Genomic DNA, 11,781 nt, shown 5'->3' with positions numbered 1-11,781 from the left:
TAAGGTAAGATCTTCCTTTATTAGTCCCACGACAGGGAAATTCTGTAGCAGTGGGTAACAAAAATAAAGCGTTCAGTTCAATTAACTACTTAATGTACTATTTGGTATAATTAATCTTTAACAATTAACCAGCCTATTTAAATAAAACTACCCATATTATCTCTTATTGTTAAAATCAAAGTCTAAGCAGGCTGTATACTGTACAACTCCTTACAGTTTAGTTTAGTTTAGTTTGACTTATGTATGTATGTTTATATATTTCCACCTACTATCCTCTACATAATTCCTGCATGGCTCTGTTTGTTTTATCTTTATATATGTGTGTTTTAAGGTGGCATTTAGTGGCAAAAAATGAGAAGTGAAAACAAACGTGGTAAACTTTAAGCGACAGGATGCCGTAGCCCTGTGGAATGACGTCACGAATAACGGGATTTTTAAGCCAATCAGATTCGACAGCTGTGGCTTTTTCGACCAATCACCGCACCGCTGTCTTCATCGTTGTCTGACCAGCAACACCATCCGCCGTGCAGTTTAGCATCAAGTCGGCTAAGAAGCTAACCTGGAGAAACACAGAAATATCTGTCCGCTCTCTTTGGTTATGTATTTCGCTTGAATTTACCCAAGTTACCAGTCGTCCGAGTGACTAAATCGAAGGTAAAGAGCCGTGTTAACTTCACGTATCTGCTGTAGCTAGCTAAGCGTCGCAGGAGGGGGCGCAAATGACACATTAGGTGTTGTTGATGTTAATATGTGGCCATTTAGCAAGGTTAGCTAACACAAGCTAATGAAACTTTGTGTAAAAGCCTCCTAGACGTCAAATGTACTTATTATAAATTACATTTGATGAGATGGACACGTCGTATTATCCTTGAAAATGATGCATGTACTTCCTGTTCGGGCGTTTCTCACTTATTATGCCATTTGATGTACTGAATTAACTTTCTTGTGGAAAAATAATATCACAAGTGTCACATGATTGCTACCATCGACCCCTCCGCCCTGTCACCTCTATCATTTTTCCTTCTCATGTATCATTCTCTCATAACATTGTGAGCTCACGTTTAGTTCATCTCAACCGTGGATAACTTTTAACTTCCTCCCTCAGATGCAGTTCATGCTGTTGTTCAGCCGGCAGGGAAAGCTGCGGCTACAGAAGTGGTATGTGCCTCTGTCTGACAAGGAGAGGAAGAAGATCTCCAGAGACCTGGTCCAGACCATACTGGCCAGGAAGCCCAAGATGTGCAGCTTCTTGGAGTGGAGGGACCTCAAGATTGTGTACAAGAGGTAAGAGTGAGATAATGTTTAATGCTAGCTGTGATATCCTGACAGTGCCTCGCTTTTACTTCCCCTGGTAGCTTCTACAACGTGCTACTTGGATGCACATGCACACACATGCATCAATACATATACTAATTAAACACGTGGACTGAACGCAGCAGAGATGCATCACTTTCAAACTTTGTCAGACCTTTTCCTTGCGGTCTTGGCTTTTTATGAAACTTACTTCTTAACAGCAGCAGGCTTGAGTTTAATAATTAGAAAATAATCTATTCAAGCCCAATAAATCCTGCAGAAGCTGCTGACTAGTTCCAGCTTTTTCCAGAGCTTTCATTTTTAACTCACGGTCTTCATCAGGTGGTTGTTCGTGGGGACATGAAGACTGTGAGATGTGGCTTAAATCCTGAGAAATAGAAATAATGCAAGTGCACCATGAGGTCCTTTTAATTGATTTTAAGAGTGATCTGGTGGTAAATAGGCTGCACTCTGATTTTTAATTTCTTTTGCCAGGCCTTTCAGAGGATGATCTTAGTAGTAGGATGTGTTCGTGGTTTGTTACATCGCTTGTGTATCTGTGAAAGCTTGTCGGGGCTGTTTATGAAACCAAGTGATTCAGTGACTATTTTATCAAGCACTGAGATTTCTGGCGTTCAGATCTCACCTTCTGGGGCGTTATGAAAGCCAGCAACACGTTCTCTATAATAACAACTGCCAAACAATGGAGAACGGTGATACAAATGTATAAGTAGTGCCTGATTTGTCCTGGAGATATAAGTGCTGAGTCATAAAAATACAAAAGTTGCATGGAAATGTGTTTAATAAAAGAAAAACTAATAAACAAAGACAAACAGCAAAACAGCCAGGAGACAGTGACACGGTGCTGCAGTACTGCAGTACTGTTTTCTTGCATCATGATGATATACACCAAGTTACCTGGTGCACATGTACAATCTAACACAATCCAATGTAATTATAATCAAGGTTACAGTGTTCCTTGTTTTTTGTTTAGGGGTGTTGATTCAAATTTATTGTGAATTGTATTATTTGTATGTATTTCAGTTGATGGAGGGGTTTAAGTGTCAGGATTGTTTAAGCACTGATTAACTTGATTGGTTCATTGCTAAGGTACACAGTGATGTAGCCATACAATCTTTAAGATACATTTAGTCTGGAAGTTGTATTTATTTTGGCATTTACAGGTATCTTATATATTGAATAAACAATATGGAAAGGTAATTTTTTGTCGTAATGTGACTTTCAGTGACACAGATGCACCAAATACTTGCATACATATTTTTTTCTGAGTGTGGACATTGACCATGTTATGTTACTAACTCTGATATGCTGCATTTCCACTGAGAAAACACAGGCACTTTGTTCACATCACAACCTTGTTGACCTACGTGCTGCCTTTCATTTACTTACTTTACAATGTAGATATGCAAGCCTGTATTTCTGCTGTGCCGTGGAGGATCAGGACAATGAGCTGATCACCCTGGAGATCATCCATAGATACGTGGAGCTGCTGGACAAATATTTTGGCAGCGTGAGTCTCATAAGCATCATATGTGTAACGTGGTTTTTGATGGTTTGGGTTAGGAAACTCCAAGGTGTTCAGTCAGGACAGAATCTCTGATCCGCTGCTGTTTGTGGCGTTTTGGCTTCACAGGTGTGCGAGTTGGACATTATCTTCAACTTTGAGAAGGCCTACTTTATCCTGGATGAGTTCCTGTTGGGCGGAGAGGCTCAGGAGACGTCCAAGAAGAACGTGCTGAAGGCCATCGAGCAGGCTGACCTGCTGCAGGAAGTACGTACACTTCTTTATCAACAGATACCATTAGACAGACCAACTATAGTGCCAGGTGAACAGTGCTTGGAGTAGGGCAGCAACTAATGATTATTTTCCTGACAATGATTTTCTCAATTATTCAGTAAGTTTTTTTTTTTGTCATTTAAGACAAAGAAAAGCATCAAATCCTGACATTTTAGAAATCGATGGCATATTTGCTTGAAATCTTTTTCAAAAGACTTGTCGCTTATCAAAATTTTTGCAGATTCATTTTCTGTCGATCCCTGCAGCTCTAAGTTGGTGTAAATATGGGATTCACTTTGCTCAGCGACACCGGACGGGATGGTAGATCTGAGCTGTAGATGTATTGCTTTTTTCACCTTGCAGACCTCTACACCTGCCGTCACCTGTTTATTTTAAGCCTGCAGAGTAATACCTCCCTCCCTCCCCAGCGGCAATGCACTGAAGCGAGTGCTGTCCTGCAAGTCTGCATCGCTGTCTAGCCATAGTCAACAGAATAAGTGCTCATTGATTTATTTTTAGCAAAGAGTGCAGTACTTTTGTTATATCAGCATGACTGGCTGTGCAGGCCTGTAAAAGGTTATCAAGCTGAAAAGGCCTCCTGTTCCTGTCACACATTTAGCAACTTGCAATTATGACTCATGTACCATCGGTTGTAATTTGAAGGGGCTCTTTGCGCTACAAAATGTGCGGCAGATGAACAAACTGACAGCATGGAACATTAATCTTTTATTTGCTTCATCTGCAGGAGGCCGAGGCACCACGGAGCGTTTTAGAAGAAATTGGGCTGACATAAATAACCCTGCTGCTGCCTCGCAGTTTTCCGCCAGATGCACATCTGGCAACCTCTGTCTCTATCCTGTCTTCTCCTGTTCTGTGTCAGTGTTGTATGTATATAATCACCATCTATGTACTGTATTATTCTGTACTGTACTATCCTGTAACATCCTTTCAATGTGGTGCCAACTGTGGTTTTAATGTGTCTCTATGTACGGGCTCCCTCACTGTTTTCTGCCGAATTATCAGCATACTTCACCCCCACCCCTCCCACCTCTTAAAACTCCACAGAGTACAATGTAGCGATGACATGAAAACCCCAGCATCATTCGAAGATCATCCATCATCACCGGTTGCTGAGTCGTATGTGCTGTTTGGCTTAAAGGACTTTTAAGGTGCTGTTGTAGCCGCAGTTGGTGCTTCTCATGCATCACCATCACATTGGAGTCACGCAATTTAGCATCAGTTCCATGAAAACGAGTACTCTGTGATCTCTGGAAAACTCAGGTCATTTAACAAAACGTACAGCTGTTCCCAGGATCCTTTCCTCCTTACCTAGATAGGTGATGACATATGTCCTTGCTCTAAAAATATTAACACACTATTTTGTTTGTAAACTTGAAATACTGAAAGAGTCCTCAGAATAGAACAGAATAGCTAATATTGACTTCTTTGGATCTTTTAATCTTTGGATTAGAAAATTCCCAATTAGGAAAAAGGTTAAATGTACATTTCTGTGCAGTGGACAGAATGTGTTTTTCTTTCAGATGTTTACAAGAGTTTTTAGGATTATATAAATACCTTCAGAACAGCAGGAAACGTTGCTAAATAACCTTTGGGTTCTAAAATATCATCAGGTATTTATTTTCCAAGTGGCCTGATGCTCGAGAGGCACCACCCGGGGCTAGTTCTGTTGTGGGAATCACTGACACGGTTACAATCACTTATACACGGGTAAAGTCAACCCACCAATTAAGTGAAATTAAACAATCGCCCTTAATCAATGTACAAGTTTGTGTTTGGTGATTCCCCTCCAGAGATGAACAATTTCACATTTCCTTTTCAAGACTAATTGTTTACCTTTGGTAAACATGAGCTGTTTTTGTGTAATTAGTGTCATGTTTGTTAAAAATGTCCTTCTGTTGTCTTTTTCAGACAACTGACTTATTTTCCTGACAAAATAACTTTTTTTTTACTGTGGTAATGGCCTCTGGAGATCAATCTTAGGTCAGTCTCTCCTTTAGTCTTAGGTCAGGGTGGGTTAGTGACCCAAATAAAACAAACACTATTTTATGTATTATGATACTTTGGCTTACTCTTAAAGACTAACATATGACCAAAGAACACTGTGTTTTACCTTCTCAATGGTGTCTATGGAAGGCTAACATGGCAGAAAAGGGATTTAGAACTGCAGGATGCTGAATGAAAAATGTTTGTGGGGGTTATTTGGCCACAATATACCAGTATTATGTAATTATTCCAGTCCATTTAAAGGCAGGTCTATCCTGTGTTTCTTTTATGGAGCTGTAAGAAGATGAACTGCACATATCAGGGTACATCATTAATATTCATCACTGTCAGCTTCATCATCACTTGTCAGTTGGATGCGAGAAAACAAAAGTAATGAACAGTTACTCATTCAAACTGTATGGCAGTCACATTTTTTTATCTGCATTCTCAAAACCATTGGGGCGTTTTTGTTGAACATTCATTAGTAATAATTTAACATCTTTGATTTGTGCAAAATAAATCACTTTGTATTAAACACTGCCAACACATCTGCCAACATTTTTTTCTTATATTTGAAAGTTAACAATAAATGTATTAAAAGAACCCATTTGTCGATCTTTTGTTTTGTATCATTTTTACTCAGCAACAATAATCATGTAGTGCCACAGCTCCAGTGATCCAGAGTTCAGCGATTAAAGCAACATTTGCCATTTTCCAAAAGCATAATATTCACATATGTACATATCTGTGATTGGTGCTAACAGACTGTATCGCTGCACAAATGTAATTTATTCCTCCCTACATTTTCATACAGTTCTGAGGAGGAAAGCCAGACCAAATTTACAGATTTTCAAACTAAGGAGCCACTAAGTGATACTTGTGTCTCCTTTTCCAGCAGTCTCACTTAATATTTCTGTGTTTGATGGCTCACTTTTCATCTCAGGACCACACGTCTTCTCACAGTCAACATGTGGACTCTCATTCAAGCTGCTGTTTTTCTGAATTAACTCTGTTTCTCTGTTCTCCTGACTGGGACTCGTTGCCGCGAGTTCCTCCGTGGTTTCTTCCTTTGACTCTTTATCAATTTCCGACTCTCCAGATGAGGTTGCCTCTTCATGTAAACGGCTTTTCTTCTTGTGCTTCTTCTTGCTCTTTTTCTTGCTCTTCTTGGACTGTTTGTGGCGGCGCCGTGTGTTGGTATCATCGTTAGGGGTTTTCTCATTTTTATCTGGTTTCTTAGGGCTTTTTTGTCTACTTTGCTTGTTTCTTTCCTCCTCTCGACTTGAGCTTCTTGACCTTTCTCTCCCTTTTCCTTGAGTGAATGAGTCTTTATCTCTACTGTCTCTCACTTCATTTCTATTCCTATACTTGTGCTCCCTTTCTGTATCTCTACTTGCATTTCTCAGCCTGTCCCGCTCTCTGTCTCTACTTCTGCTCCTCGACCTGTCCCTACTTCTGCTCCGATACCAAACGTTCTTCCTGTCATTGTGTCTGGATCTGGACGTCCATTGGTCCTCTCTATGCTGGTGGGAGGCCCTCCTCTCTCTGCTCCTGCTCCTGCTCCTACGCTTGTCGCCCTCTCGTCTGCTGTGGGATCTGTCAGATCTCGGCGGGCTTCTGCTGCGGTGACGTTGCCTCCACGATCGCTCTCCGTGCCGCTCTGAATGCCACCCGTCTCTGCGACTCCCCCTGACGCTGCGGTCTGGTGACATGTGCAGGTCCCTGTCGGCCTCCCAGAATTCGTTGCCAGGGTTTCGAAATACATGCAGGAAGTTACAGTGCTTCCCTTTTGGGCACTTCTGCCTGTCAAACAGTCCTGGGAGAGGACAGACAAACACAAGCCGAACAATTAATACACTGAACTGGATTGCATCTCTGCACTAATGTTGCCAAACGACTTTGTTCTAGCATCAGTGTGAAGACCTAACTCACCACAGATGGCATTCTTCCACCGTGTAACAGGGCATATCTCACAATGAAGCTGCCGCCCAGCATACCACCTCCCATTGAACTTGATGAAGGCCTCTTTACACTGCTCTTCTCTGAGCAGACAACAGACAAGAGGACACAGAATGAAGAGTTTTATCCAAAAATTCAAACACTGCGTGGATTATTTGAAAAACTGTGTGGAGTGGTCGTGTGGTGTCTTACGTGTCAAACTGAATGTAAACATTTCCTCTCAGGTGTGGTTCGTAATTGCAGCTGACCTTAAAAAGAAGAGGACAGGCACTGATGAAACCAAATGTGTATTTTTTTGTAGTAATAATTTGATCATCCGTCCAGTTATCCTGAACCATAAAGTCTGAAGCTGGTTTTTAAATGACAAATGAAATTTACAAACAGTTCCACTGTGCAAACCAAGTTATTCAGACTTCTAGAGCCAGCTTTGTGTTTATTCTAGCTTTAGTCCTACTTTGAATAAAATAATTTTGGACACAGATGTATGAAGTCATGTAATGATCTTTCCTTTTATCCCGCTGCACTGCTGGCACTGAAATACGCTGTCAAGTATTTATCACGCAGATGTACATTTGCTATGATGGTTAGAAACCCAGTTATACGAACACATGGTTGAGAAATCAGGTTTTTAATTTCTTATTCTGATTATAGAAACCATACTGCGCATACATACAGAAAAGGTTACATATAGAAATCTGATTACTTCAGAAAACTGACTGTAATTCTAACACTTAAGTTCATGTAAACACACCGACTGTCCTGGTCTCATCTTACCTTAAATTGCACCACCTTGCCGACACTCTTTAACTCTGGCAGGACATCATGGTAGAACTCGAGGAAAGACTCCTGCAGCTCCTCCTCGCTGTGTTCCAACCAAGCATCAGTGTCGTAATCATCGCGGCGCGACTCCTCCATGCCGAACGTTATAAACATGCCGCGGATCATCAGAGTCGGGCTGGACGTGGGATAAACGTGTTTCCTGGAACACCTAGACTCACAAAGTCAGAAGAGAGGAGAATATATAAGCTGTAGACAAAAACATCTATTTAATCGGCACTCAAATAAAAGATTTAACAGTTTTAACGTAGCAAGTCACGTCAAGAGAGACATAAATAGTACCTGTCTCCAAATCGGCACGCCCCGGTTTTGAGGAAGAAGGGACAGTTGGCTACGTCGCGCTCTGTCCCAAAGTTCTCAGAGTTCTCCGTCACAGGAGCCTCAGGATTCATCCACGGTCCCCCATTATCTAGCTGAAAGTGAGAACACAAAGAAGTATAAATACTGCATTATGTTATAGATCATGTTTAACTTTTTTTTCTGTATGATTGGCAATATTTTAGTACTGTAAGTCACACAGTAAGATCTTTGGGATCTTTGGGATTTCTGGCAAGTAACAAGAAATAAGTAATTTCTTACTTATCTGTGGACATATAAGGCGACACAATATATACACTAGCCAATTTACTGGTTTTACTGACTATAATGTATGTATTAGTAATATCAATACTGCCTCTTCAGAGCTTTTACCCATGTATTACATTGATTGTGGAGACGTCAAAATGATCACTTTGCAGTTATCTATGTAGCATTCATGTGTGTTTATACCTGATTTTCAGCTTCATCCAACAGTTTCTGAACAGCCTCCTACAAATGGTGTAAAGACACGGCTGGTGAAAATGTGTAGAGGTCAACATACTGCAGCACATCTGTTACTGTGTGTTAAGACCACATTCACAAGGGCTGGCATTTCAACATTTCTGGACTTTTGCATGAAAGTTTAAAAGACTGTTTTCACACAAAGTAAAAGATACATCCTTGTTGTGAGAGCTGAGGAGTTTCTCTCTTTGTGTGTATCTTAGTTAAGGAGTTGAACAGTTGCTTGTGCCACTCAGTCAAGGAAAGCATTATAAAGAGCCATGTACAAACCAAAAACACATTTTACAAAACAAACACTTGTGAGATATGTTTAACTATGTAGATCCGAATCTTTCTGTTGGATGGATAATATAAATACTCATGATCAAGTAGAAGAGGATATATTTCTTTTTGTTTCTATCCTCCCGGGGCCCGTTTCACCTCTCTGCCTCGCTTCTCCTGCTGCTTTTGCTCTTTTTGTTCTTGTTCTCTCCTCTGCTGGGCCTCCCATTCCTCCTTTATCATCCGCTGTGAACACAAAAATACAAAAAGCCAGTGACTATTAACATTTTATTTAGAATACAGGCTCAGGTGCATGTGTCAACACACCAACCAGCCCTTACTGATGGCAGTAATCCCGTTTCAGGCTTTGATTATTCCTATAATTTAGGAGTAAAATGTACATTTTCACAGTCAGCTGTCATCAGTGATATGGTGGTCACACACACACACTGAGGTGGACCAATGGATATGATCAATGGTTGTAATAAATCTGTGCCCTTGTAGCTGATGCTTTAATGGATAAGGCTGGTGTTATTCTATAGATTTTTGTCGAAACATTCCCACTGAAGACAGAAAATAATAATAGAAAAAAGAATATCAAGTAATTGTTAGGTGGTTACCTCCTCCTCCTCTTTTCTTATCCTTGCTGCTTCCTCCCTCTCAAATATCTTCCTGAATTCCTCCTGGGCAAGCCTCTCTCTTTCCAACCACTCTTCATGTAGCCGCAGTCTAAAAAAAACACGTCAGAACCAAAGCAAACACAACAAAGGTGAATAAGAAGTGTACGATCAAGGTTTCTGTCCTGTCTATCAGTGAATGTGCAACTGCAGAACAGAGGAGTAACATTAGTATTGACCAACCTTTCCGCCTCAGCACTATCATTCTCCACATCATCTTCACCATTTGTTTCTTCTTCTTCTTCTTCTTCTTCTTCAAGTGCATGACTTGCTCCATTTTTTAAACCTATAGCGGAGTAAATGTTGTGGTTAATTTGGCACAGCTAAAACAGAACAAACAATAAATGATCACAATTTACATCAACATCAATTTGACAGCTCTCTTCGTACCACACTCTCTGGCTTGGGCGAGAGCTTGGCGTTTCCGTTTTCTTCTCTCTTTCTTCTGAGCAGCCCTCCGTTGCTTTAGACTGAAGTACAAAAGATGACATATGACATTATTATCAGATCAGAAGAGTAGGGGGGCTGAGTGGGCATGACCAGGGGGGAAAGATGTTGACCTGCAACTACTTACAATAGAAATCACTGCAATGCGGTAGCTGTTATAATATATAATTCCACCTGTGTGCTAATATTACTATGACACGCCACAATATCTGCTGTGAAAAGGCTCAAAAATTCAACTTGCCTGCTTTTGTGTTATAAATGTGTCGAGGAGTTACTGGTAGATTAAAATGCAGCATGACACACACACTTTGGGGCCCTCTGGTGTAAAGTTAATGTAATCAAATGCAACAATCCTGCAGTAGATGCAGTTAACCATTAAGATGTATGTAACGTTAGTGCCCAGTACACGCTGGGATTGTATTAAGGTGTTGAACCAGCTCTACAACGTTGCCACAGTAACTTGAGGCCATGGTTTGTCATCAGCTTTCCTATATGCGACTTTCCCTTTATGCTGTCTCTTGTGTTGTTGTGGTCCACCATCCAGACAATATTAGTTGATCAAGTTATCCCAAAATTATTTAAAATGACGCACAGACCTTAAAACAGGAGCAGGAATCAGTGGAGGAGTTGGTGCAGCCATCACAGCTAACCGTGGCTAGCTAGTTAGCTTGCTAAGCTAACGTTAGCGCGCCGACGTCTTTTAGCTCGTTATTTCTTCCCATTCAGCTCAAGTGAAAAAAACAGTCCTCCAAATGTTCTCTGACTGAATACGTTATTTCCGACGTGGATTAGGCAGGGTAATAATAAAGGCCAGCTGACTAATATCTGTTTGTTGTAACTGCTAGTTAGCTCACTGAGCTGTTTTGCTAATGAATGGCAGAATAAGGGGTGAACACAAAGTACTTCCGGTTTAATGTCCGGGGAAAAAATGTCGTATTTAAAAAATTTAACATGAACATTTTAATGTTTTAACATGTATCTTCAAAAAAGGTCTAACAGCAGCCCTGGAAAAACAGGGTACAGAGAATAAAAAAGCTCCTTGTACCATCCATTGTCCATTCAAATGTATCAATTATTTAAGTTTTCTCTAAATAATACATATATGTGTACTGAAGTGAGTGACGACATTCCTGCTGATAAAATACAGTGCACAGTGAAATAATAAATGTTTCTACTTCTAATTTACAAGTATAGCTGATATTTCAATCACTGATTTAGAATTTCAACTTTATTACAAATGTAATATTTATAATAAAAAAAAAAATTAACAGACCAATAGAACATTGGTCATTTTAAAAAGCACTTTCCATTTGTACCATGTTTTGTTTGAAATTCTGAATTCCCAGATTGTTATGAATTGGCGCTATATAAAGATTGATTGATTGATACTTGCACAATTGAATAAAAGTTCCTTTGAAAGTGAAAAATATCTGTGGTAGCTGCATCAAAACTAATTGCATATTCTTTGAGTGTGACAATGTCCTTTTACATTTTGTAAGTAATTCTGAGTATGATAATAAGAATGATAAAAACATTTTTGTTTAGGAACTGCACTTAAATGGTTGAATATCGTTCTAAGTATATCTTGTATAAATATTACTGTATATCATGAAACACAAAAACACGTGTGAATGATTTCTTTATTTGCCAACCCACTGGCAACAGCCACTGCACAGAAACCTCAAT

General features: G+C 40.0%; 2 protein-coding genes across 2 annotated transcripts; one reads left to right on the top strand and one right to left on the bottom strand.

The window, feature by feature from the left end:
• Positions 1–519: 519 nt before the first annotated feature.
• On the top strand, positions 520–5,698 carry LOC139215017 (AP-1 complex subunit sigma-2-like). Its single transcript, XM_070845879.1, has 5 exons — positions 520–654; positions 1,106–1,284; positions 2,716–2,824; positions 2,948–3,085; positions 3,837–5,698. Exons 2-5 carry the CDS (start codon positions 1,106–1,108, stop codon positions 3,882–3,884), a joined length of 474 nt encoding a protein of 157 aa, XP_070701980.1. The 5' UTR covers positions 520–654; the 3' UTR covers positions 3,885–5,698.
• On the bottom strand, positions 5,541–10,881 carry zrsr2 (zinc finger (CCCH type), RNA-binding motif and serine/arginine rich 2). The gene is made up of 11 exons (XM_070845843.1): positions 10,692–10,881; positions 10,039–10,118; positions 9,832–9,934; positions 9,592–9,700; positions 9,131–9,217; positions 8,660–8,698; positions 8,174–8,304; positions 7,829–8,042; positions 7,247–7,302; positions 7,028–7,137; positions 5,541–6,911 (listed from the first exon to the last, which is right to left on the bottom strand). Exons 1-11 carry the CDS (start codon positions 10,733–10,735, stop codon positions 5,962–5,964), a joined length of 1,923 nt encoding a protein of 640 aa, XP_070701944.1. The 5' UTR covers positions 10,736–10,881; the 3' UTR covers positions 5,541–5,961.
• Between the last annotated feature and the right edge of the window lie 900 nt (positions 10,882–11,781).

This window comes from Pempheris klunzingeri, chromosome 1 (genome assembly GCF_042242105.1).
Source record: "Pempheris klunzingeri isolate RE-2024b chromosome 1, fPemKlu1.hap1, whole genome shotgun sequence".
Lineage (NCBI taxonomy): Eukaryota > Metazoa > Chordata > Actinopteri > Acropomatiformes > Pempheridae > Pempheris > Pempheris klunzingeri.
The sequence above is the reverse complement of the archived record's forward strand: the minus strand, read 5'-3'. Positions and strand labels throughout refer to the sequence as shown.

Coding starts and splice junctions, on each gene's coding strand:
- LOC139215017 (XM_070845879.1), top strand. CDS start 1,106: ATGCAGTTCATGCTGTTGTTCAGCCGGCAGGGAAAGCTGCGGCTACAG. Junction 1,285..2,715: donor CTCAAGATTGTGTACAAGAG/GTAAGAGTGAGA, acceptor TTTACAATGTAG/ATATGCAAGCCTGTATTTCT. Junction 2,825..2,947: donor TGGACAAATATTTTGGCAGC/GTGAGTCTCATA, acceptor TTGGCTTCACAG/GTGTGCGAGTTGGACATTAT.
- zrsr2 (XM_070845843.1), bottom strand. CDS start 10,735: ATGGCTGCACCAACTCCTCCACTGATTCCTGCTCCTGTTTTAAG. Junction 10,119..10,691: donor ATTCCTGCTCCTGTTTTAAG/GTCTGTGCGTCA, acceptor TTTGTACTTCAG/TCTAAAGCAACGGAGGGCTG. Junction 8,305..8,659: donor TGGATGAAGCTGAAAATCAG/GTATAAACACAC, acceptor TCTCACTTTCAG/CTAGATAATGGGGGACCGTG.